This window comes from Podarcis vaucheri, assembly GCF_965113315.1.
Source record: "Podarcis vaucheri genome assembly, chromosome: 15".
In the NCBI taxonomy this organism is placed as follows: domain Eukaryota; kingdom Metazoa; phylum Chordata; class Lepidosauria; order Squamata; family Lacertidae; genus Podarcis; species Podarcis vaucheri.
Genome location: NC_138753.1, coordinates 35,036,335 through 35,063,810, shown reverse-complemented (window position 1 = coordinate 35,063,810; position 27,476 = coordinate 35,036,335). Strand labels below are relative to the sequence as shown.

The 27,476-nt window shown below is 45.6% G+C and overlaps 1 protein-coding gene across 8 annotated transcripts in view; it reads right to left on the bottom strand.

Moving 5' to 3' along the window:
• Positions 1-16,112: 16,112 nt before the first annotated feature.
• Positions 16,113-27,476, bottom strand: part of PKNOX2 (PBX/knotted 1 homeobox 2) — a 456,445-nt gene continuing 445,081 nt past the window's right edge. For all 8 annotated transcript variants that reach the window (XM_082200515.1, XM_082200522.1, XM_082200517.1 and 5 more), the window contains 3 exons: positions 22,798-22,874; positions 18,594-18,772; positions 16,113-17,218 (listed from right to left, as the gene is read on the bottom strand). In XM_082200515.1, the coding sequence (XP_082056641.1) occupies positions 16,974-17,218; positions 18,594-18,772; positions 22,798-22,874 (501 nt within the window). In that variant the 3' untranslated portion in view covers positions 16,113-16,973. The remainder of the gene's footprint in view (positions 17,219-18,593; positions 18,773-22,797; positions 22,875-27,476) is intronic.

Here is a 27,476-nt window from a genome sequence, read left to right as displayed (position 1 = left end):
GAGAGACATGTTTTGTTGCAGCTGGGGCAGATGAAGGTGTCCAGTTGTGCTGTTGCAGATGCACCATCGTGTTTCTTCTCTCATATATATATATATATATAATCAGTAGATTCATTTCAGGGTGTCGCTCCTGAGAACGACTAATACTGAATATCACCAGACTTCCGGTCAAGATGGCGACAGGGCAGGCAGTTAGCTCTGAAGCTACATAGAAACACAGTTTTAATTGAGTTTTAATGGGTTTTCATTTCTTTGAAAACAATTATTTCCACAACAACTTGCGTTTTGGTGCTGGAGGATAGAGGTATATGTGGAATATCACCATTTCGAATCTTGCTTTTCAGCTACAGTCCTCAAAAGAAGCCCAAAACGTTTATAAAAATACAACTGGTGCGCCAAGAATAATATTCTTCAAGCGAAATGAAACAAGAACCAAAAAAACACAGTTGCCAAAACTATATGTATATATAGCTTTAAGAGCTATGGACAGGATTCACCTAAGAGCAGAAGCCCTGCTCCACCCCCAGCACCCAATTGTAGAATTGGAAAAGGTTCAGAAAAGGACAACCCAAATGACCAAGGGGATGGAGAAACTCCTGTATGAGGAAAACTTGCGGCTTTGGGGGGCTTTTAGATTAGAGAAAAGACTGGCAAGAATTGGTGTGATGGAAGTTTATAAAATTATGTGTGGCACTGAGGAAGTGGATAGAGAAAGCTTTTTCTCCCTCCCTCCAACACTAGATGTTGCGGACATCCAATGCTGGAAGATTCAGGAGAAATAAATGAAACTGAGATTGCTTTGCTATAAGAAAAAAACTGCTCCTTTTCCCTTATGGGGTACCCAAGAGCTACACAGAGTCCTTATGTAGGTTCCCTATCAGTAGGAGAAAATAACAGAGGCCAATCAGAGAATATTGAGAAGCAAAGCAGCTAGTAAGCCTGATCTTTATTCAACTGTTGCAACAGGGTCCTCACTCACCATACCAGGAGGGAGGAGGAACCCATAACAATGGTGTGCAAGCCCTTCTACAGACTTTTGAAATTGCCCACCTTGTAGCTCAAGACCCCCCCCCAAAAAAAACCATCATACATACATCACAGAAAGGGGCGGTCTACAGCCGAATTCCTGTCCAGCAGGAAACCTGTTAATGGGTTTACTTGGACAGCCTGACCATTCTTTTGTGATGATAAATACTTAATTCCTGAGTCCAAGTCACAGGCTCACCCTATTCATCCATAAATGTGCCCTTAAGGCAGGATTTGTAAGCACAGAGACAATGGGGAGGCTTTTACCATTTCCATCCAAACTGCAGAGGAATATTTGAGGTCACTGAAAGAGTAAAAATGGCTGTTTTCCTATACTGTTTTCAGACATGTGGTTTGTGCGGACAGGCGGAGACCCCACCCCCCGGACCCTGGGCGACACCCACATGGAATAATGACTCAAGACATGTTGTGGGATTAAAATGTGGCCTCAACTTTACTAAAATTTCAGATGTACCCACCTTGGCTTAGGCATTGGGCGTTTATCCCTCCTAGTCCCTGGCCACAGACCTGGAGAACATAAGGGTTATCCCAGGATATGTGGGGATTGGGCTGGCTCTGGAGAATGTCTGTTCAAGCAGAGAGCCTTCCCCCCATTTCGCCACCGTCACAGGGGAGAGCAATGACAACCTAACGGCGTATGGCCAATGCCTCTCCTCAAAACTACCCCTTTAACGGAGAACCCTGGGATCGCCGCCGCGGGGGGGGCATGGGTCACCGCTTCACGCCCCCAGCTATGTCCTCACTCTAGAAGCTCTGAAGCCGGCTGAGAACTCCCAGGTAAGTTCTGCCCGCTATTGTGTGGGTTGGGCGATCCCTCCCCTTACCTGGCCAACTCTCTCCTGGCAATGCCTCCCCAGCTGGGATTGGGTAACTGGCAGAGGTAGGTAGCTCCCTCTTGGTGTACAACAGCGTATCCAGGCTGTATGGGATTGGGGTGTGTGCTCGCGCACAACCTCGCAAAAAGGCAGCGGTCATTATATATTTATGTATATAATATATAAAGAGTATTGCGGAAGAACGATGCCAATCAACATTTGATGATCTCCTTCTACCGGTCAACAATAGAAAGTGTCCTTTCATACTGCATCACGGTGTGGTACGCTGGTTTGACATCAACTGACAGGAAGTGCCTACAGAGGGTGGTGAATACAGCCCAATATATTATGGACTGTCCCGTGAATCCGCTGGATGACATCGTGGAAGAAAGTTGCCTCAGGAGAGTGAGGAAAATTCTCAGGGATGATTCACACCCTGGCCGGCACTTTCTTGATCTCCTGCCCTCAGGCAGAAGATGTAGAAGCATGATTAGTTGCACCAACAGGGTAAAGAACAGCTTCTATCCGTGGGCTGTTAGGCTGCTGAATGGAAAGATAACAACAGGGCAACTGACTTTCGGGTTTGGTGTGTGTGTGTCAGTAAACGAGGGGAATTAAGACTAAGAGAGCTGAGAGGGGGTGCTCGTGTAATCTCACTGTATACAAGTTGTTGTTGTTGTTTAGTCATTTAGTCATGTCCGACTCTTTGTGACCCCATGGACCAGAGCACGCCAGGCACTCCTGTCTTCCACTGCTTCCCACAGTTTGGTCAGACTCACGTTGGTAGCTTCGAGAACACAGTCCAACCATCTCGTCCTCTGTCATCCCCTTCTCCTTGTGCCCTCAATCTTTCCCAACATCAGGGTCTTTTCCAGGGAGTCTTCTCTTCTCATGAGGTGGCCAAAGTATTGGAGCCTCAGCTTCAGGATCTGTCCTTCCAGTGAGCACTCAGGGCTGATTTCCTTCAGAATGGTTAGGTTTGATCTTCTTGCTGTCCATGGGACTCTCAAGAGTCTCCTCCAGAACCATAATTCAAAGCATCAATTCTTTATACAAGTTGTACAAGTGACAATAAAGTATTTTATTTTCAGTGTACTGTATGTGTTTGCCTGGTACATTTATGAACATTTATTTTATATCTTAGACCTTACAATTCTCATAACAGCTTTAAAAGAGAATTGGACAGATTGGTGGAGGAGAGGGCAATGGGAGGCTACTAGCCACGATGGAGGCACAGTTGGAGGTAGGAATGCTTATGAATCCCAGTTGCTGGAAACCACAGGAGCGGAGGGTTCTCGATTCATGCTTGTGGGTTTCTCACAGGCATGTGGTCAGCCACTGTGAGAACAAATGCTGGGCTATATGGTCCCACCGAATTACAGCACAGGTTATTTAGGGGAAATGAATTTAATCCTAAATTATATTCCGGAAACGTGGGAGATTTCAAGGGGTCAAAAAAAATGGATGTACAGTGGTACCTCAGGTTACATATGCTTCAGGTTACAGACTCTGCTAACCCAGAAATAGTGCTTCAGGTTAAGAACTTTGCTTCAGGATGAGAACAGAAATCGTGCTTTGGTGGTGCGGCAGCAGCAGGAGGCCCCATTAGCTAAAGTGGTGCTTCAGGTTAAGAACAGTTTCAGGTTAAGTATGGACCTCCGGAACGCATTAAGTACTTAACCCGAGGTACCACTGTACTGTGCTATATTAGAAGCAAAAAAACTTGTTTTGATGAATTGGAAGAGCCGCAAAAAGATTCCACTGAGCACATGGATTGATAATATGGACAGATTAGCTACATGTGAACGAATTGCATGTCGATGCAAATTAAGAATGGATAAATATGAAGAAATCTGGAATGAATATTTAAGCGATAAGGCAGTGGGAAGTGGGGGGAGGAGAGAGAGGTGGGAAAATATTGTTAAAAGGGTGCAGTCATAGGTATATCAGTGTATTTAAATCTGAATTGTCAAATTGTGTTATTATTGTTATTATGGTTTTTGTTGTAGTGTCTTGTATGGTTGTTGTTTGTATTGACAAATAATTAAATAAATTTTAAAACCCACAAAAAACCCACAGGCAATCTACAACCAATCGCCCCGAGTGAAGGACTCTCAGGTGCTAGCTTCTTCTTCAGTTGAGCTGTTAGGAATATAGAAAGCTGCCTTATACTGAGACAGACGGTTGGTCCAGCTAAATCAGTATTGTCCTACACTAACTGACAGCGGTTCTCCTGAGTTTCAGGCAGGGGCATTAACAGTCCGGCTTGGAGATGCTGGGGCTTGAACCCGTGACCTTCTGAATTTAAAGCAGTAGTTCTGCCATTGAGATACTTCTCATCTAGTTCCCTGTCTGAGGGTGGATCTATACACAGGGGGGAAATGCTGTAAATAAGTCAGAAAATAAATCGTTATAACAAAAGAAAAATAAAACGCTATGTAAAATTGCATAGGAAAGGTTTTTGCTCTACAGCGCCATCTGGTGATGCATGTTTATAACACGTTCAAAAAGCTGGTTTTTTGACTAACGTAGCTGAGTCCTACGTGTTACTTCAAGGGAGGCCCAAGTTTTTACTCCTTCCCTCCACCATATGGATGACTGTAACAGGGAAAGAGAGCGAAACAAACGCAAACGATTTTATCAGTGCTGACTGCAAAAAGGATTCTTATCGCTGAGCAAAAATAGTGCAAGGACTTTTATTTTGCTTTTTGAGAGAGGGGTGCTTATTGAAAGCAGGTCTGGCAGCCTCTGGCAATTGGCAATGCAAGGATATAAAATGCAGAGATTAAAAATGGCTCGCCAAAGAGGCGGCGATGCTACGCGCAAATTTGATGGGCTCCTGTGGTTTAGCACCCTGTGGTGCTGAGAAAAATTATGGCTCCCATTTCTTTATGTGTTTAAATCATGTCCCCTTCCCCTCCCTGCTGCCGCTGCAATATGATGAAGGTTATAAAAAAAAGCATCATTGCCAGTCATGCAAGGTACATTCCACATAATTTATTAGGGTGCTTTCTGGGAGATGTTCTGAAGAGCCCAGTATCTCTGTTGAAGAGCTGCTATGCATATTCATAATCGCTTCAAAGCGGCAGATATGCAAATTGGCAGCAGAATTGCTGGCTGGTTTTTAATTAGCACGGCCAGCCGTAGATCCCAAAGGAAGCTGTGCGCTGAGCACTTGCTTTTCTCACTGCCTCCCCCCTCCCAAAGATCCATTTCTATTGGGGCGGCATGTGCTTAAATCATTATATGATGCATCCTCAATGAAGAACGCTGCAAATGGCAGGACTGTTGGTCTTTGCACTCGCTATGGTTTGTGGGGTGGCAGGGTCAATCCAGTTTGCTTTTGAAGGGAAAACTCCCTAATTAGCACTTTCGGAAACAGCATGAGAACCAAAACACAGTCATCCTTCAAAATTTGCATGTCTCCAAATTTTGGTTCTCCAACCAAATGACTTTTACAAAAATTGTCATATGAAGGGGAAAGGTGCATAGAAATGAATGTATTTGTGAAAATAACATACAAAATTGCATTCTAGTAGGGGAAATTATTGTTTTTGGGGGCGGGGGGGGGTATTGCATTACAGTGGCACCTTGGTTCTCAAACGCCTTGGTACTCAAACAACCTGGAACCCAAACACTGCAAACCCAGAAATAAGTGTTCTTCTGTTTGTGAACTTTTATCGGAAGCCAAACGTGCTCTGTTTTGAGTGTTACACTTCCAATTTGAGTGCCACACTTCCGTTTTGAGTGTTACACTGATGATTTGAGTGTAACACTTCCGTTTTGATTGTTAAGCTGAGGTCTGTCTGTTTTTGCTATTTATTTTGTGTTTTTGTTTTTGCGGCTCTTTTGTTTTGTTTTTGTGACTGTTTAGAACCCAGTTCAGCTACTGATTGATTGATTGTGTGTGTGACTGCAGCACATGGCTTATTGCTTTCATTTTATGGATCAATGGTCTCATTAGACAGTAAAATTCATGTTAAATTTCTGTTTTAGGGGTTGTTTTTAAAAGTCTGGAACGGATTAATCCATCTTGCATTACTTTCTATGGGAAAGCGCACCTTGGTTTTGGAACGCTTTGGTTTTAGAATGGACTTCCGGAACAGATTAAGTTTGAGAACCAAGGTGCCACTGTAGTCCAAAGTGTATGCAAAAATGTGTTTATTAGGTGACACTCACACTAAAATGCAGATGAATTTTCATGAGGATTAAAAATTTATATATATCTCAGATTGCTGCCAAAATGTGGTGCAATGAATCTCTGAGAGGCAAAATGAGAAATAGAGAACTGAAACTGAAACTGCTCATCCCCTTCTGGGGCTGATAGGAGTTGGATCCAAACAACATATGGAGGGGATCACATGGGCTACAGCAATTTAAACTTTTGGGGCAGAGGGAACTTTTAGATTCACCCCCCACCAGTCTTTGCCTTCTCACCTCAATGGCAAGAAAGGAGTCTTGGATCCTGTCAGGGAACTGCCATCGGCTCAGGAGCGAGAGGGGAAAAGCCAGATGGATTACAAAGAGCCCCCAAAGATTGTGGGAAGCAGCACCTCCTCAGCGGTGGAGAGTAACCACGCCTCCAGCGTAGAGGAGCTGCAGGGCTCGGAGGAGGCAAGGCGGTTCCAGGACACCTTTCCTGAGCAAAACGGGGAGGAGAGAGGCCCTCCGCTACCCACGCCCTCCCTGCACAGTAGGCTTCCATGCTGAGAGGGGAGGCGCAGATTGGGCGTCAAGAAACTACTCTGCTGGGGAAGGTTTAAGGACTGCCCACTCACGGATTCTGCCAGTGAATGAGCCAGCCACGGGAGAGTGGCGCTCTGCATGGTGAAGGGTTTTTGGCACCAATAACGAGGCTTTACAGCCGACCAGGGAGGCATTTGCCTGATTGCTCTCGAGTAACCCCCTGATATCCTTTGCTTGCCAAATGTGTTTCTCCAAAGCGCACACAGAACAAAACCGTCGACCACATGGGATGCCCCAATAATTTCAATATAGATAGTGGATATGCAGAAAACACACACAATTCAGTTATACAACTATAGTTGATAGCTTGGGACCAGATATTTTTGAAAGACTACCTTCTTCGGCATGGACCCATCCACACCATTCATTTAAAGTACTATGATATCACTTTAAGCAGTCATGGCTTCCTCCTAATCATCTTAGGAAGCATAGTTTGTTAAGGGTGTTGAGAGACTCCTATCCCCCCCCTCCAAGCTACAATTCCCAGAGTGGCTTGGCAAGCAATCCCTCTTTCCAGGGCATGCTGAGAATTGTAGCTCAGTGAGGGAAATGGAGGGTCTCTTAACACCTCTCAGACCCCTTAGCAAACTACAGTTCCCACTTCCCATGATTATAGAATCAGAATCATAGAATCATAGAATCATAGAGTTGGAAGAGACCACAAGGGCCATCGAGTCCAACCCCCTGCCAAGCAGGAAACACCATCAGAGCACTCCTGACATATGGTTGTCAAGCCTCTGCTTAAAGACCTCCAAAGTAGGAGACTCCACCACACTCCTTGGCAGCAAATTCCACTGTCAAACAGCTCTTACTGTCAGGAAGTTCTTCCTAATGTTTAGGTGGAATCTTCTTTCTTGTAGTTTGGATCCATTGCTCCGTGTCCGCTTCTCTGGAGCAGCAGAAAACAACCTTTCTCCCTCCTCTATGTGACATCCTTTTATATATTTGAACATGGCTATCATATCACTCCTTAACCTCCTCTTCTCCAGGCTAAACATGCCCAGCTCCCTTAGCTGTTCCTCATAAGGCATTGTTTCCAGGCCTTTGACCATTTTGGTTGCCCTCCTCTGGACACATTCTAGTTTGTCAGTGTCCTTCTTGAATTGTGGTGCCCAGAACTGGACACAGTACTCCAGGTGAGGTCTGACCAGAGCAGAATACAGTGGCACTATTACTTCCCTTGATCTAGATGCTATACTCCTATTGATGCAGCCCAGAATTGCATTGGCTTTTTTAGCTGCCGCGTCACACTGTTGACTCATGTCAAGTTTGTGGTCAACCAAGACTCCTAGATCCTTTTCACATGTACTGCTCTCAAGCCAGGTGTCACCCATCTTGTATTTGTGCCTCTCACAAATTTTGGTTCATTCAGATTATTTTGATTATTTTGGTTCATTCAGAAATGATATTATAGTGCTTCAAATGTTTGGTGCAGATGTGGGCTATGAGTCTGCCCACCCACTGGGCTGAAGGCCTTTCAGAACCAGTGTTGACCCAAGACATTTTTCTGTTCTTGGAAGAGGACAAGGTGATGCCTCCTGTCCATACAGAAGGAGACTGGCCTCACAGATGAAACTTAATTCAACACTGCTGCTGATGGTACAGCATCTTCCACCTCGGCTAAGGCTTAGGGGATGCAGAGCTACTCACTTCTCTGCCCTCCAACACCTTGCTGCTGCTCCCTGTCTCTCAGCATCTGTGGCCTAAGGTGGCTGCCTCACCCCGCCCAATGGTAGGACCACCCTGTCTTGCTCTGAGCACTTTTGCCTTTAGAACAGAAGTGGGGGACCCTTTTCACATTTTTACATTCCATTCTGGGTAATCTTCTGGGGCAGGAGGCAAGGCGTGAATCAAGGCAGGTGGGGAGGATGTCCCTATTTTCATTGGAGAAACGTTGGAAGGTATGGGCTGCTGAGGGGTGTAATTCGGTGTCAGGAGGGCTGAACTGAGGGAGGAATGATGGGAGGCCCCTCCCTGCTCCTGATCAGTATCCTGAATCTTCCCAGGAGCAGGAGGACAGTATAGATTTGGAACAGTGGTTTGCAGAGGGACATAGTTCAGAAGGCAGAAGCTGGGAATACTGGGTGGGGAACAGCTAGGAGAAGCAGCACTGGGAGAGAGAGGGTACCAAACTCACTGTTGCTGGAAGGCATTCATCAGCTCTCCCCAAGGTCAAGGAGAGCAGATAAGGTAGCAGCGCAGAAAGCACAGTGGCTGTGAGATCAGGTTGCAAGGCGCGAAAGTGAAGTGGGTGACTAGGGAGGAAGTGGGTGGAACCCTTAATTGGGAGCACCGCTATTCCTAGGACAGGGATTCCTTGTTCTCTCTCTGTGATCATTAAAATTTCTAACTGGTAAGAGACTCCTTTCACTTTGTTCTGCTTATTTACGGTCAAAGTGGGGGAGGAAGCCAAGTCACTGAAGCCTGACACTCGGGAGGGTGTATGGCCTGGGAAGAGTCAAGACGACTAGACAGAGATGCCTGGGAGTGGGTACATTTGGCCTCCAGGCCTGAGGTTCCCCATCTCTGCTTCAGAGGTTCGGCTGGCTGGGACCCATGACAGAATCTTCTCAGTAGTGGTGCCAAGGTTGTGATGCTCCTTCCTCTGAGAAGCCTAGCTGGCTCCTTCTTTCTTCAGGTGCCTGAAAGTTGTTTTTCCTCCTGCTGTTGTGGTTTGTTTTGCTGAAGCTCCTAAATCTTTTAGTTTTCTGTCACCAGTGTTATTTAATTGTGTATTGAGGGCCTCATTGCAGAAAAGGGAGTGGGTTTATCATTTATAGTTAAATATATAGAACACACCCCAACTATTAAGCAGAGAGGACCCCCTATTTTGATCCCAGACTCTAAAAGAAACCCAACCCCTAATTTGTCCCTATTTTGCTGGGGATGGCAAAAAAAAATTCTTAGTGGGGAGACTGCTTTCTGAAAAATGTCCATTGTAGTTGTTGGGTTTCTTCAGTCCCACTGCTAGCTCTTCAGATTTGAAATCTCCCAAGTTTGCTAGAGGCCTTCTGACCTTAGTGCTCATACATGTGGATGCAAGCGCATGAGCAGTACAGCGCCATGTAGTGTGCATGCTGCAGCTGGCAAAATTTTCTACATACAGTAATCAACCATGGAACTTGACTATTGTGGAGTAAATTAATGCAACACGCAGGAGGGAGATAAGAGCTTTGAGCCACGTACTTGGTGTCAAATGCGGCGTAGATTCCCAGTACACAAGACCAATGATCTGATACATGCATGCGTATATTCCATACAGAAAGGGTGTTCAGGGTTTTCCCCCTTCATTCTTTGACATGAATGGAGGCAGCTCTTACACCTGTAGTAAAACTGTTACTGTGAAGTTTATGATCTAATAATAATAATAATAAATTTTATTTATATCCCGCCCTCCCCAGCTGAGCCGGGCTCAGGGCGGCTAACAACAATCAAATAAACAATCAAATAATCATACATTCTAAAAATATTTCATTATAAAAATTAGTTAAAATCAAATTGATGGCAACCGATTAAGCAAAATTCTGTGCAGGTTGCCAGAGGAGGGAGTCAGGCTGCGCCCTGACCAAAGGCCTGGCGGAACAACTCTGTCTTGCAGGCCCTGCGGAAAGATGTCAGGTCCCGCAGGGCCCTAGTCTCTTGTGACAGAGCATTCCACCAGGTTGGAGCCGCAGCCGAGAAGGCCCTGGCTCTAGTTGAGGCCAGCCTAACCTCTCTGAGGCCTGCGACCTTGAGGATGTTATTATTTGCAGACCGTAGGTTTCTCTGTGGGGCATACCAGGAGAGGCGGTCCCGTAGGTACGAGGGTCCTAGGCCGTATAGGGCTTTAAAGGTTAAAACCAGCACCTTAAACCTGATCCTGTACTCCACCGGGAGCCAGTGCAGCTGGTACAGCACCGGATGAATGTGATCTTGCAGCGAAGACCCCATAAGGAGTCTCGCCGCGGCATTCTGCACCCGCTGGAGTTTCTGGGTCAGTCTCAAGGGCAGCCCCACGTAGAGCGAGTTACAATAATCCAGTCTGGAGGTGACCGTCGCATGGATCACAGTGGCTAGGTCAGGGCGAGAGAGATAAGGGGCCAACTGCTTAGCTTGGTGGAGATGGAAAAATGCCGCCTTTGTTATAGCTGTAATCTGCGCCTCCATAGAGAGGGAGGTATTGAAGATTACACCCAAACTCTTAACGGACGGTGCTGGCACTAATTGCACCCCCGCAAGAGATGGGAGTTGCCCCCTCAATCCCATATCGTCCCGCCCCAGCCAGAGGACCTCTGTCTTCGAAGGATTTAACTTCAACCGGCTCCCACGTAACCATCCAGCCACAGCTTCCAGACATCTGGTCAGTGTGTCTGGGGCCGAGTTAGGATGGCCATCCATCAACAGATAGAGTTGGGTGTCATCAGCATACTGATGGCAACCCAGCCCAAAACTCTGGACAAGCTGGGCGAGGGGGCGCATAAAGATGTTAAAAAGCATCGGGGAGAGAATCGCACCCTGAGGCACTCCACACACCAAGGAGTGACGCGATGACAATTCCCCCCAAGCGCCACCCTCTGTCCCCGATCAGAGAGAAACGAGCGCAGCCATTGAAGGACTGTGCCCTGGATCCCCACGTCGGCAAGGCGGTGGTCCAGGAGTTCGTGATCGACCATGTCAAAGGCTGCTGACAGATCTAGAAGAATCAGCAGCCCCGACCCGCCTCGATCCAGCTGCCTGCGGAGATCATCTGTTAGGGCGACCAGAGCCGTCTCGGTCCCATGACCAGCACGGAAGCCGGACTGGAATGGATCCAAAGCAGATGTTTCATCCAGAAACCTACCAAGCTGTTCAGCAACCGCTCTCTCAATCACCTTACCCAGGAATGGAAGATTTGAGACCGGGCAGTAATTGGATAGATCTAAGGGATCTAGTGATGTTTTCTTTAAGAGCGGACGCACCACCGCCTCCTTCAGTTCCCCTGGGAATATCCCGGTGCCAAGGGACAAATTGATGATATCCCCCAGGGGGGCCCGCACCTCGTCTGGACACGCTCTAATCAGCAATGACGGGCACGGGTCAAGAGGACAGGTGGTGGGCTTTCCAGCTTGGAGGAATCTGTCCACATCGGCTGGAGATATCCGGTCAAAGTGGTCCAATACTGGACCCGAGGACAGTCGAGGGGCCTCCAGTTCCTTTATTGTATCCAAATTGGCAGGGAGGTCATGGCGGAGCAACAGGACCTTCTCCGCAAAAAAGCTCGCAAATGCCTCACAGCTGTGTGTCAGATTGTTATTTAAATTTGGCTGTCCTTCAAGGGACGTTAAAGACCGAATTATACTAAATAATTGCGCCGGGCGAGAGCTAGCGGATGCAATGGAGGCCGAGAAGTAAGACTTCTTAGCGGCCTTCACTGCCATCTCATAGGTTTTCATAAAAACCCTATAAGATGTTCTTGAAGCTCCGTCACGGGCACCCCGCCATACTCGCTCTAGCCGTCTGAGGTCCCGCTTCATTTTCCGAAGGTCCTCGGTAAACCAGGGAGCCCGGTTTCTGCGGGGTCGCAGAGGGCGCTTAGGTGCAATCTCATCGATGGCTGCCAGGAGCTGGGTATTCCAGCCCTCAACAAGCTCAGTCAATGAGTCACCAGGGGGAGCAAGGTCCCGCAAGGCTTGACGGAATCTATCAGGGTCCATCAGCCTCCGCGGGTGAGCCCAAATCGGCTCGCCACCTAAGCAGGGTGAGGGTGGAAAGTCAATCCTGGCTTTCAGAGCGTAGTGATCAGACCATGGCACAAAATTCAGTAGTGAGAAACCACGGCCCATCACAATGGGAACAAACCTGTGCAAGCCTTGGGCTTGTGTACACCGCCCCTCTTCTCTGCCCCAAAGAAATTTTCAGTTAAAAAAAATAATTAACTGCAGGTTACTGTCACATTGGGACTCAAAACTGTGATTAATCCTAGCTACAGATTTCAGAAACAAGGAATCTTCAGAACAAGCTGGGATGCTTCAAACAAACCACATAGGATTAGCCACGGTTTGCTGGGTTCGGCCGACGTGACAAGCCATGGTTTATAAGAAAGTGGAAGCCATCCTTCTGAGCTCCTTTGTGGCTGTGCTGGAGGAGAGGAGTGGGCAAGCGCATGAGCCATTGGCTGAAATAACCATTGAGAATGGACATCTTCCTTGGGTGCATCATGTTGTGGCGAGGTAACATGGGGCTCCCTCCTGTCGACTTGGGTCTCTATTTATTCTTTATTCCTAATCCTTTTTACTAACAAGAGCATATAAATAAACACAATGAAATACAGCTGGAAAACCTCATCTGGTAGCACTTTATAATAAATGGACATGAATTAATACTAAATTACAATGAATTTTCTATGAAATTACATATTACATTCATGCCATATCAGTATCCAAAAAAACGGGAGCTTTCCTGCCCACTGATATTCCAATACATTCCCAAGGAATTATCATTGATTCAACCCTTAATGTAAAGCGATTGATCAAACCTCTCAACTCCTCTAAGAGCCAAAAGAAGGGGCAAGCTGAAAAACTGTGCTTCGTGAGGGAAGAATTGGAAGAGACAAATAAAGCTTTAATGGGTAATCAAAACATTAAAATTGGGGGTGGGGGAATTGTTTTGTCTCGGAAGTTTGTGGTTTGTTCGGCTGACACACTGAGGAAAGGAGTGTGGACCATTTGCAAGGGTTTGCGTGTGGCAGGGCAGATTGTGCCTTGCTAGGAAGGAAGACGAACCCCTAACTTTGGAACAGTGAGCTTCATTGCAATGACAGCATAGGAAAACAACAACCCCATAACAGATTGCTAGGATAACACAGATTATAAATAAGATTATTGGGGTCCTACATCTCTGTTGATACAGCAGCTCTCTCCTCCCAGGAAAAATACATTCATTTCAGGGACATTTGACCACAAGATAATCCAGAGGTCCACAAACTGTTGTTCACAAGCTGACAATCCAATTTTTTTTTGTACACTGGAGACATTTTCCTGAGCACAATGTACAAAACAAAATAATAAGTTAAGTGACGATAGGGGCAATGATAACTTAGGAGCTTTTTCTTGAAGCCCTCTTCAAGTGAGAGCCAGTGTGGTGTGAGAGCCAGTGTGGTGTAGTGGTTAAGAGCGGTGGACTCGTAATCTGGTGAACCGGGTTCGCTTCCCCGCTCCTCCACATGCAGCTGCTGGGTGACCTTGGGCCAGTCACACTTCTTTGAAGTCTCTCAGCCCCACTCACCTCACAGAGTGTTTGTTGTGGGGGAGGAAGGGAAAGGAGAATGTTAGCCGCTTTGAGACTCCTTTGGGTAGTGATAAAGCGGGATATCAAATCCAAACTCTTCTTCTTCTCTTCTCTTCCATTTAGTTCTGGGAAGTGAATGGAAAGACTGAGTGCGAAAGTTAATTTTCGATTCTGAGAAATTTGCCCCTCCTAGATTATCATTTTCAACGTGGCTTCAAGTGACCATAAAAAAACTCAACACATTGGAGAGCTTGTTGGGTGCAGGCTCCAAGCACCTAGTGGGGCATTTGCTACCTTTTGATAATGTGGGGAAATGGAGGACCACAAAACCAAGGAGTAGAAAGAACTGGGCTGGCGTCAAGGGCTGGCATAACTGGGCAAAAGTCTACATCCTCACAGCCAATCCTGGGAGCTTCCTGGGCATGTGAAGTTTTCCTCCTTGCTTGTGTTTATTCATTTGCTGTCTCTGAGTGCTGAATGGAGTGAGGAGGACCAGTAAAATCTACATCCCTTGCTGCCTTTCCATGGGAGGTGGGCCCAAAGAGAAAAAAGCAAGCATATGGGCAAGGGTAGCTGTGGCAAGGAGCACGGACACCCACTCTGGTAGGGGGCCCATTGAAATAACATTGCCCAAGGGCTCCCCCAAACCTGGACCCAACACTGACCAGCCCCCTACGTGGTTGGAGCCAACGTACAGTTCTTTAGTAGCCATCCTGAGGTTTCTGGCCTTTCTGATTGGTCTGGGTTGCAGGGAGACTTCAACTCCCATCAGCCACAACCAGCATGGCCAATGGCCAGGAATTATGGGAGCTGTAGCCTGAAGCAACATTGGCTTCCCCCTGGTTGAGGTTGATTTGCATTGGTGCCTGCAGAAGTCACGATGCACTTGCTGTTCCATTAAGCATTCTGATTATTTCTGCCCAGTGCGGCATTAGAAGTTACAGTGCATGCATTTGCCAGGGAGAAAGTCTCACTGAGCTAAGTATGTGGGGCTTACTTCTGAGAAAGGATTTAGGATTGGTGGTGCAGGATATTGGGTATGCACTGGATGTACACTGACCGCATTTCCTCCTTTCATGGAGAAACCAGCCTGTGCTCCACCCTTGCCTCCCTTTGACCTCACTGCCGATGAGTGTGATGGAATGCTCTGACCCAGGACTGGTGCAACAGTACTGCATGCACGAATCTCAAAATGCAAAGCCTCCTTGGCTACGAGTCGCGCACTCCCCCCCTGAACTGCATGTTCAAATGTCATGCTCATTGAATGATCAGACGCACCACCTTCTGGTTTGGGAGTGTCTACGCTCCCTAGGAGGAAAGTGCAATCTGCTATATGTCTCTCTGTGGCGGAAGTATCGCAGGGGCTGGCTCCACGCACAAATTCCTTTGCTGCACCTGCTATTTGAGGAGCTTGCATGCATGCATGCATGTGCTTTGCATGTGTTTAGGCTGAAGTGGGTATGTGCTGCTTGATGGCGAACTCCACCAGATTTAGGCAAACTTAACAGCTGCATTTCTAGGAACGCTTGTTGGAATTAAAAACGGCTGTTTATTGACTTACGGGCCACACTCATGAGTTTTAAGCGGCAAAAAAACAGCTTCACAGACCAACAAGGCATTCTTACGGTTAGTGCTTATATCAACTCTGCTGCTTTAAAGCTCTGCCACCAGAAGGGGAGCTGTTCATGTGTGGTGGATCCCCTCTTCCCCGTGTGCCAAATGGCTTAAAAAAAAAAGATTACTGCAGCAGGATGGAAAATACAGGACAATCCACTTTTGTGAGCTACTGTGTGCCTCGTGTGGAGGGATTTAAAGAAAAGTCTGCCCAAAGGCCGTGAGTGATGGTGGTCAATGGGTGAAAGCTATTTTTCATCTTAGCCTGATCCTGAATGTATAAAATGCATCCAGCTGGATGTTGTGCCTGGGAGACCTTTTCATTTGGAGGTTCTGGAGGTGGCAGAGACACAGGTGGTAAAAGGTGACAGGTGATGAGTTCCAGGGAAATGAGATTGTGAAAGGGGCATTTATCTCACCATCTGGAGAGCAGTTCCACTAAGCTCCAGAAAACCTCTTCTTTGCTCAGAAACCTGTGAATTCTCCAAGCCACTTTTTGCTTGGCCAGTGAACCTGTAAACGTTTGGAAATCTGAGCCTGCTCATATTCAACCAATGAAATAAGCCGTAATGGTTACATCTCAATTTATGATCCTCTAAACAATTAACATAATTATTCAGGGGCATTCTCTTTTTCGGTGGGGGGGGGGGCAGGGTTGTTGACTTTGCATCCTGTAAGCAGGGAATCAAACCAGGCATGTTACTATTATGACATTTCCATTCAGAGGGCTAAAACCTTTCATTTCCCCTTCCCAAATGGTTCAGATGGCAGTGTGGTATCCATTTCTCAAATTAACCACAATGTGGCTCTCTCCACATGCCTTGGGATCTGGTGCACTGAAATCCTGAAGACTTGATATCCACTTCTTCAGAACTAACCAGGAATCTACCTGGGTCCAGCATTAAACTCTCGCTCAATGTCCAGTCGTGTGGTTGTTGTTTTTTTGCAAATTTGCAAACTTGTTTTTTTTTCTAATCTAGATATTTATAATCATTACAGTCTTTTAGTTTCTTTTTGTAAAAACCATCAATCTCTTCTCTCTCTCTCTTTGCATCTATAAATCTCTCATAAAAGCCATGAAAATGAAAACAGACTTGTCTCTCAATTGCATGTCACCAAAAGGCTTTGCATTAGAACATCCATAAAACATTCAGTCGTACAGAAAACAGCTTACCCTAAAAACACTTTTTGTTGTTATTATCAAAAACAAAGGGGAAAAAAGAAGAAATGAACTGGCCACAATATGTGCCTTGTAAACGTGTCTCCTTCACTTAAATAATCACTTTGCACATTTGGCAGGTCTCTTAAATGTGCATCATTCGTGTCTGCTCCTGCAACTGAAAGCAGGTGAGCCGGACTCGGGGTAAGGGCATTGTCGTTGAATGATCTCTTTAAAGGGGTGCAGGGCTTGTACGTGAAAGTTCAGGCTCTCTTCTCAGGCCAATGATTTAGGCAAGCAGCCAGGTTTCTCAGGAGGCGTATGCTTCACCACTGACCCAGGGTCCTTTACTCAAGCGAGTCACTGTGCTCCAAGCCAAGGTCGCTAACATTTGTTGTCTGGAGTTCCTCGGTCTCCTCCTCCAGCTCCTCCTCTTCCTCTTCCTCCTCCTCCTCCTCTTCCATCTCGTCGTCCTCCTCATCTTCTGTCCCGTCAAGTGAGTCATCGTGAGCTGCTGCCATCATGGCCTGCTGCATAGCAATGGTGGCGTTATCAGAGGAGAGGGATTGCAGGTTGTCCATGTTTATAGAACCTAGAACGGAAAAGCAAACAGCTGATATGGCGCACGGGCAAAAGCTCTGCTTATGGTACCACCACCGGGGCATTGCATTAAACTGACCTCACTGAATAGTTTGAGGATAAAATTGAGGCGAACTGTTGCCCATGCTGAAGGAAATTGGCTTTCTTCAGTCCTGTTATTTATTTATGAAAGATTTCCATACTGCCATATAATATCAGTGTTAAAACATAAAACACCATTTGAAAAATGCATATACAGTAGCACCTTGGCTTATGTTACACTTGGGTAACGTAAACTTCGGGTTGCGAAAGCAGCAAACCTGGAAGTGTTTCACTGTGCACACATGCACAGAAGTGATCTACCACGCCACGTGCATGTGTAGAAGCAGTCTGTTGCTGCACGCACATGCACAGAAGTGGTCCCTCCTGTTGCAGAAACCTTGGGATCCAACCAGAGCTCCGGGATGGATCCTGTCTGCAACCGGAGGTAGCACTGTAATCAAAATAAAAAATCAACAGCTGCATAAGAAGGTCTTTAAGAGACTCCAGAATGTCAAAAGTGAGGACGCCTACCAAATCTCTGCTGGAAGAGTGCTCCACCAGCATGGGACTGGTGACTCTTGGCTTCTAGTTGAGGCAAATTGGGCCTCTGTAACTCAGGGGATAACTTACAGTGCTCCTCTGGGTGATCTTAGTGATTAAGCTGGAACATAAGGTCTCAGGCAGTTCTTAAGGTATCCTGGACCCAAGTTGTTCAGGGCTGTGAATATCAACACAAGAACCTTGGGTCTGGCCTGGTACTATACAGGTAGCCAAGTAAAGCTGTCTCATGCTGCCATCTGTTGGCATTCTGAACTAGCTGGAGCTTCCAGACCAGACCCAAGGGCAGCCCCATATAAAGCGCATAACAGCCATGCCCTGTACATGGACTTGGGGCAGGGGAGGGTCTCTGTTCATCTTCACATCCAAGAGGCTCTGTAGAGAAGGGGGTGGTCTTTCAGAAATTTGGGATCTAAGTTGTTTAGAGCTTTAAACGCTAGCTTCAAATTATTGGAACAGCAGGAAATGAAGCGCGGGCAAAGAGGAAAAGTGCAAAATCAGAGTGTTGCATGGATCCGATTCGAAAAACGTCAGAGACAGAGAAACCTTATATAATATATCTAAGTAGTTCACCTTTGAAATGCTCAGAGTCAACAGCAGGTATAGGCAACCTCAGCCCTGTAGATGGTTTTGGGACTACAATTCCCATCATCCCTGACCACTGGTCCTGTTCGCTAGGGATCATGGGAGTTGTAGTCCCAAAACATCTGGAGGGCCAAGGTTGCCTATGCCTGGTCAACAGAATCAAAAAGCCAACTGAGGGTTGCAGCCACACATCAAATTCTTACCATCAGGGTTAGTACCGGGGTTGCCTCCTTGTTGCTGCAGTACTCCAGCCGCAATGGAGTTGGGCCAAAATCTCTGCGTAGGCCGGTGCTGGGATTTGATCTTCTTGGCTTTTGGGGCAGGATCTGGGTTGCTTGCATCAAGCATGGGCTGCAGGATACGTCGCCGGGCGTTGATAAACCTTCCCACGAGAAGGGGAAAAACCAGAATGAATGGATGCATTTGTTTACGTATTTGGACTATCTCCATGTTAAGTGGCATCATTTTCAAAAAGAAAGACTTCTACACTTCTATTTCTTGTACAACTTGGGACAAGGTTACTTGTGAGATTGCCTTACTCCATATTGGTAAAAAGGTAAAGGACCTCTCCTGGTCTGCCCCGCAGAGGACCTTAAGGTCCATGAACAACCATAGTTTAGAGGTCCCGGGCCCTAAGGAAGTTAGATTATCCTTCACCAGGGCCAGGGCCTTTTCAGTGATGGCTCCGACCTGGTGGAATGCTGTGTCCCAGGAGACTAGGGCCCTTCAGGATTTAACCTGCTTCCGCCGGGCCTGTAAGAAAGAGCTATTGCGCCTGGCCTTTAATTTGAATTCAGCCTGATCTTTTATTTCCCTTCCCTTCTCTTCCCTCTCCCTCCCCTTTTATGGTGATCACCCACTCTGAGACTCCACAGCTAATTCTCCCTTGATCTCCTCGCTGGCCCAAGTAGGACCAATTCAGCCAGCTAGCCCTGGGGATTATCTAATGCTTATTTCCCCTAAACTGATTTTTGAATTTTATTGTTATTCATGGTTTTATACTGTATTTTATGCTGCTTTTATAATTAAGTGGTTTAAATTTGTTGTTAGCCGCCCTGGGCTTGGTTTTTGAACCGGGAAGGGTGGGGCATAAATAAAATTTATTTATTTATTTATTTATTTATTTATTTATTTATTTATTTATTATTATTATTATTAAAATATACAGGCACTGAAAGTGGATTCACACCATCTTGAGGTGCGTTTCTGCTTTCACAGAATATAATAATAATAATAATAATAATAATAATAATAATAATAATAATAATAATGATTTATTTATACCCCGCCCATCTGGCTGGGCCTCCCCAGCCACTCTGGGCGGCTTCCATAAAAACCATAAAAAGGGTCTGGTTTGTAAATTATCTAACATGATGGATACAGGTGAAATACAAAATATATTAATGCAAACAAACAAACAAACAAACAAACAAACAAAGCCCAAGTCTTTTACAGCAGGGCTGAGGCAGACCTCACGCTTGTGCAATTTACTTAATTCATTTGTTTTACTAGAACCACGAGGTTCACAAATTGGAACCAGGTACAAAATAGTCTCTCACATTTTGAAAAAGCAGGCAGGCTACTTCTGAGTACCTGCTCAACCCAGGAAAAAAAAATCTGACTCTCCCCCCCCCACATTCTATGTTTCTTAGCCCCTTAATTTAAGGTAGGGGGGAAGCCTTTTAGAAGCTACTATTGTTAGAAAGCCAAAAATCAGAAAATCCTGTTGATCTACTGCAAATCACCCAAAGATCTATCAGGAGATCCCAAGCTACCTGCTGCCCACCACTGTTTTACACTGCAGTCCTATGCATGCTTGCTCACAAGTAAGCCCACTGAGTTCAATGAGGCTTTCTCCCAAGTAGGGATGGGTGAATCTGCCACTTTCAGTTTCTCTCCTCAATCTTAAGTTAAGTTTTCCGCATTTCCACAGCAGCTTTCAATTGTTTTTCTGTTTTTTTTAGCAAGTCCTTCATTAGCATTTTATAGAACATTTCTCCTTAATATACACATTTTTGAATGAAATCTTGCCTAATTTACACGTTTTTGCAATGCAATCCCCCCTAATATAATGCATTTTTGTATGTTACTTTCACTAATATATGTGTTTTTATGCTTACTTTACTATCGTTTATGCCTTTTTGTACACATTACTTGGCTAGAGAATTGCACTGCAAAATTCAGAGAAGTGTGACTTTTGAAGGACGACTGTGTTTCGGTCCTCACATTGTTTTGAGAAGTGTGAGTTAGGTAGTTTCTCATTAAAGTGCAAATAAAACCGAATTTCTCCCTCCTCCTAGTGTTGTGCATGTGTGTTGCCAGAAATTGATTATTTAAGCCTTCTCAATGCAATTAAGGCCTGATCCTCATGTTTATTTTTGACCTGGAAAAATTCCCATTGAAAGGAAGGCTGCCCATCTGGTCATTTTTTACCACTTACGTGAGATCAAAAAACTTTGGTGCATGTACGTATAAACATATCTGGGATCTAGCTCCACTTCTGCAAAGTGACATTTTCTTGTTATTTTGGCCTGGACTTCTTTTCGGAATGTGCCCTCATGTGGTGAGAGCTGGAATTTAGCAAACCCTGAAAACCTGCATAAAAGTATAACTCCCTCTCTCTCTTACACATGAACACACGCGTGTATATGAATGAAGATATTATACACAAGTACCTTACATTAAGGGACGTGCCTTGCAAAAAGGCATACATTAGGCAGAAATGTGTACCAAAATGTGCGTGTTAGGAGAAATGTGCAAGGGTTTTTTTTGGTGTGTGTGTGTGTTAGAAAAGATTTGCAGACTGGTGCAGAAATGGGCAAACTGAACTTAAGACAGGAAAACTGAAAAACTGAAATTGGCAGATACGTTTGTCTATGCAGTTTATTTCTAGGCATTTACCGTATTTTTCGCTCTATAAGTCGCACCAGACCACAAGACGCACCTAGTTTTTGGAGGAGGAAAACAAGAAAAAAAATATTCTGAATCCCAGAAGCCAGAACAGCAAGAGGGATCGCTGCGCAGCGAAAGCAGCGATCTCTCTTGCTGTTCTGGCTTCTGGGATAGCTGCGCAGCCGGCATTCGCTCCATAAGACGCACACACATTTCCCCTTACTTTTTTAGGAGGGAAAAAGTGAGTCTTATAGAGCAAAAAATACGGTATTTGCTGGAAGAGGGTTCCTCACTGATCATCTCCTTCAAATGTCCTCCTGCCTCACATAAGCATACTACTCAAAAGGGGAAAAGAAACATGTGGTTGGAAACCTCAAATGTGCTTCGTCACACGTAGTTCTGCCTGAAAGTTCCCCAGGACCATGTGGGCGAATCTTGACAAAGAATGTCTTAACTACAGAAGGACCAGAGGTGATGGTCAAGGCAGGATGGGCGTCTGCTTGCTCAAAAAATGATGGGTAGCCTTGTCCATTTCAGACCCAGGTTTTAATTTTTCTAAAAAACATGAAACCTCCTTCAGCCCAAACTTCCTCTACAGGCCTATAGTCACAGGGGAGGAGGAGGGAGGTGGGGAATAACTGAGGAACTTCCAGAGACTCTGCACAGGGAACCTAAAGTGTTTATAAACATGTTTAATTATATTCAATGTTAATAAAATCATTTACAAAAAATTGCAAACACAAATAAGCCTAATACAGTAATACCTCCGTGAACGTCTGCCTCGTCCAGTGTCCATTCCGGCGAATGTCCGCGGCAAACCCAGAAGTACCAGAACGGGTTACTTCCGGGTTTGCCGCTTGCGCAGAAGCACTAAATCACGTTTTGCGCATGCACAGAAGCACAAACCACTCGGTGCGCATGCGCAGACACGGTGCTTTGCCCTGAGTCCTTTTCAGCTAGCGGCTGGGCTCCAGAACGGATCCCGGTTGCAAAACAATATACGAATGTACTTAACCATTGTCCTGGTGACTTTGTATTCATTGCCTGGAACCCTGGGGAAATATCATTTTCTCACAGTAACAATTCTATCTATTGGATAGAATACCGGCTGCATAGTTTTCCATATCTCCCCACAAGTCAAAGGGTTAGAGCAAGGGCAGTCAACACAGTGTCCTCCAGCTATTATTGGACTACATTTCCCATAATCTATTCTCACTAGTCAAGCTGGCTTGGGCTGATGGGAGTTCCAGCATCTGGAAGGAACCATATTGGCTATCTCTGGGCAAGAGGCTTACTTTTTTTATATAAAACAAGGAAAGGAAACTGGAAGCCTGGAATATCCCTGAGAGGCCAGAACTTTCTACAGCTATGGCCCTGCTCTGCTTTGACCTGCGAACAACAACAACAACAACTTGAGACAAGAGGATAAGACGGTAGGTCAGAGAACGGCATCTTTGGTGAAGAAACCAACCTTTCTTCTTCAATTTCCAAAGAGGAGGTCGATAATTCACTCACCAGTTGTTGACTTGCAAAAGCGTGAGGTTAGTCTGTGCTGCTATCTGCCTTTTCTCGTCCTCTGTCGGGTAAGGGTGCTGAAAAAGAAGAGAGAGAGAGAGAGATAACGGTATTGTTACACCACATGCCACTGCAGGGATTATCCAGAGCTCGTCCTCTCTGCGGAGATCTGAACTGCCGCGGATATGTGCACTTCTGAAAGCTCAGCTCGCATGGCTTGTTTTCAGAATGGGTCTCCCACTCACTGTCCTTGTGGCATTGTTTCAAGTGGAAGCGCTCCTTGTCCTGCAACCCGGGACGTTCTGCATGCAAAGCATGAGCTCCAGCAGGGAGCCACGGTCCTTCCACTACCTTAGGGATGAGGAGCACCAGATATTGCTGGACTCAGCTCCCAACTGCCCCATCCAGCATCACCAATAGTCAACAGAAATGGGAGTTGGAGGGCCACAGGTTTCCCATCCTTGCCCTGGGCAATGTGGCCTATGTGCCAATATGGGCACCCCAGGAACTGTAGCACTTGGGGGATCAGGGAGGGCTAGCCAGATGCACTCTTCAGTGCCATGGGGCCACTCATAGAGAAGCAGCTCCCATCACTGCACAAATTAGGCCAAGCACGGGGACCTGGAGAGATCAAGGCCTAAGGGAAGACCCTTGTTTTTGCCTTAGTTCATTATGGATTTAATATATTCTTATGGCTTTGACTGGCCTTATGCTTTGAAAGATGCTCTGCTGACTGATATTTCATGTTAACTGAGTTATTTTCTGCTTTGCTCTTAGCCACTTTGGGTTTCTCTTGGGGAGAAAAAGCAGGAGATAATCAGTGAAGGAAAAAGAAAGGTTATTTTTGTATGCCACTACCGTGGCCTGTGTTTTGTTATCCCAAAAATGGAAAACCAGCGAGGTCCCAGCTAAAGAAGAATGGCAACTTAGGCTGATGGAATATGTGCAGCTTGCAGACTTAACACATAGAGTAAGAGAACAAGGAAGAACATATGTTTAGAGAAGATTGGAAAACATTTACTGAATATATGGGGGGGAATTGTGTACACTTGAAAACGTTGGCAGCATTACGATAAATTCAACAGTGTAAATAAGTTTTGATGGATGCAATAATGGCTTAGTTTTTGTAAAACATGCAGGGATTTATGATATGCAAAATGAACCATGGAAAGAGAAGAGGGGAAGTCATTGATATTTTAAGGATGTTAAATTGTGAAACAGAAAATTCAATAACAATTATATACAACAACAACAAAGAAATGAAATGTCCCAGCTTCAAGTCTCATCTCAACCATGGATCCACAGCAGAAGCAGCCAATATTATGTCAGCATCGCCCTAGAGCCAGTGCACCAACTGGACTCTTGCACCTCAACCCCGACTGGGCTGGGCGAGCTGGGAGCACCGCCAGAGACCTCCTTCTCGCAGGAACAGGTCACAGTGCTGTGGACTCACAGCTTAGAGCTGAGAGCACCGGATTCACTGTCTCAATAATACAGTCGTTGCGCAGCAGAGTTTTGCAGAGTCTTGCAGAGTATAAACCACTCGGAGAGCAGCTCTGTAAAATATCTTCCTTTTATTCTATAACTATAACTATGATACAAAGCTATATACAGAGCTGAATATTCTAAGCATAAATCAATGCTACACTGAGAGTCTGCAGCTGCTCTTAGCAGCAATCTTATCTCTAGGATTTCTAACACTCTCACTCTCTCCGATACACTGACTGACTGACTCTCTCTCTCACACACAGATATGTTGCTGGGCAGAATAAGTAGATAGGCAGGACACGCCTCCTCCTCTGTGGAGAGTCAGCAGAGATCATCAGGAGATGATCAGGAGATTCTTGGGTATGGGAGGGGTGAAATCTCCTCATATTATGCCTCTGAGATGTTGCTGGACTCCAACTCCTATCAGCCTCGGCCAATGGTCAGGGATGATGGGAGCTGTAGTCCAACAACATCTGGAGGATGCCATGTTCCCTATCTCTGAAGCAGCGTTCCTCGGAGCATACATAGATGGTGGAGCTGGATTGGGCCCACTTGTGTCTGCTGGACCCACCCTATCCCCACACTTGCATCGATTTCTGAAATAGCCAAGTGGGGATGCTGTTTCTCAAAGGCTCTCCAACTGTGCCTTTGGAGAAGGACCACAGCTCAAGGCTAGGGCATCTGCCTTGCATACTGAAGATCCTAGGTTCAACTCCCAGCATCTCCAGGTCGGGATGGGAGAGGCCCTGTCTGAAACTGTGCTGGAGGGATGAGTGGTCATAGGATAAGGCTTGTATGTCCACAGGCTCTTTCGGACATTACGCTGGAAATGGTTAGAAGATGGGCCAGCTAGCACACTCTGACTGCCTCTCCGCATGCATTCAGGATAATGTTTGCACAATGCTTATCTCTGAGCTTCAGGCTCTCATCTGCAATATGTGGAATTAGTATTACTATCTTAGAGGGTTGTTTCAAAGGGATTATGAAAGGATAAGGATTATTCATGGACAATAAGGCTGTCAATGGCAACTGGTCGCAATGGCTATATATTACCTCCCGTATCAAAGGCAGCATGGTTCTGAATACTAGTTGCCTGGGGAACAAGAGTAGGGAGAGGCCCATTGCCCTCATGTCCCACTCGGGGGCTTCCCATAGCAGCTCACTGTGGGAAAGAGGATGTTGGACTCAATGGGCCCTTGGTCGGATCCAGCTGACAGGCTCTTCTTATGTCCTTAAAGGTAAAGGGACCCTTGACCATTAGGTCCAGTCGTGGCCAACTCTGGGGTTGTGGCGCTCATCTCGCTTTATTGGCCGAGGGAGCCGGCGTACAGCTTCTGGGTCATGCGGCCAGCATGACTAAGAGCAGTGCATGGAAACGCCGTTTACCTTCCCACTGCAGCGGTACCTATTTATCTACTTGAACTTTGATGTGCTTTCGAACTGCTAGGTTGGCAGGAGCAGGGACTGAGCAATGGGAGCTCGCCCCATCACAGGGATTTGATCCGCCAACCTTCTGATAGCCAAGTCCTAGGCTCTGTGCTTTAACCCACAGCACCACCCGCGTCCCTCTTATGTCCTTACGAGTAAGTATATGAAATACTTTGGACGCTCAAGAAATTCTGTGTCTGTAAATGGAGATGGGAAAATCCGACAATTTTCTGTTTCTCTCCGTTTTCCAGTCTTAAGCTCACCCCTTCACATTTCCACATCAGTTTGCAATTTTTAAAAAAATTGAAAGTCCTCATGAAAATTCGCTAGCATTTTACTGCAAATTTCTCCTCTCTCTCTCTCTCTCTCTCTCTCTCTCACACACACACACACACACACACGTACGTATGTATGTATGCAATTTTGGAGGCAAATTTCTGCAAATTAATTTCCCCTAACTTAGTGTGTGTTGGTAATTTATTTTCACAAATACATGTATTTTTACACACACTTTATGTCAGTATATCAATTCTGTGAACATTTTGGGGTTGCAAAATTCAGAGAATTTCAAAGGCTGGCTGTGTTTTGATTCTTGTATCGTTTTGGAAGCTGCAAATCAGTTAAAATTGAACTGAATCCAATTTCTCCTCCATCCTTACATATAAATGCCAGGTACTTTTTCAGATTTTTCAAATGTTTTTCTTTAAATGGGTTTGTTCTACTGGTTGGGCAGCAGAGGGCAGCAGCAACCTAGCTTAGCGATGGTAGATGAACCGTTAATTCCAATTTTGCTTGCTGTATAGCAAGCAGAACCTTGATTTACAGCTTATCACCACAAAAGCTTCTGAATCACAACAGATTTTGGTTTTTGCTGCCATTCGTGTTTCTAAGTTTTAAGCGCTATGTGTGTAAAACACACAGTGCTATTCCAATTGCGTTTCTGTGACCATGTTCAAAGTCAAGTTGATGGTGCTATTTACTCTACATAACACTGGAGAGTAAGTATAGATGGACCCAATGACTCTCAGGCAGTCCCAGTTCTACATGGGGACAGAACTAATTTCATCCCATCCAGATGCAATGCAGATTTTAAAGGCAAAAGTCTGTTAAAATCTGCACAAATTTGTGAAGTTAAAATAAACAAATAGGAGGTCCAGTGGTTGCAGGGTTGCCTCTGTCCTCTTAACTACATGAAGGTCCCACTATCCAAATGCTCATGATAGAAAATTCACTTATCCAAATGTGAAGAATTAGTAACCAAACCTCACTATTCACACCACAGATTCAGATATACGAAGAGCTGGACCTGCGTGTAGTACTGTAAACGAATAAGCAGCCTTAAATAAGCCTTACTTTTTTGTGTTTTGCAGCCGTTTCACCAGAAACCATGATGGGAGGGGAGGTGAGTAGGAGAAAGGGGAAGAGACTGGACAAATGAGAGCATTTTTTTCCTTCTTAGTTTGCTTTTTGCAAGGATTCAGGGGGCTTTCCCAGGTTCTTTTTTGTCAATTCAGGGTTAAGATGCCGTGGTCAGGAACGCATTAGAAATTCCCCCATAGGAATCAATAGAAATCGTTGACTCGTTATGCAAATGTTCGCCGAGGAAACAATTTCCTGAGGGGGCACCGTGTTTGGAGTGCAAGACCTGTGTGTAATGTGCATCTCTCTCTCTCTCTCTGCAATTCTTCTTTAAAAGACCCATGCTGCCATGTGCTTCTGTCACTCTCAGAGGAAATCGTATGGAAGAATCATGGTTGGCTCTA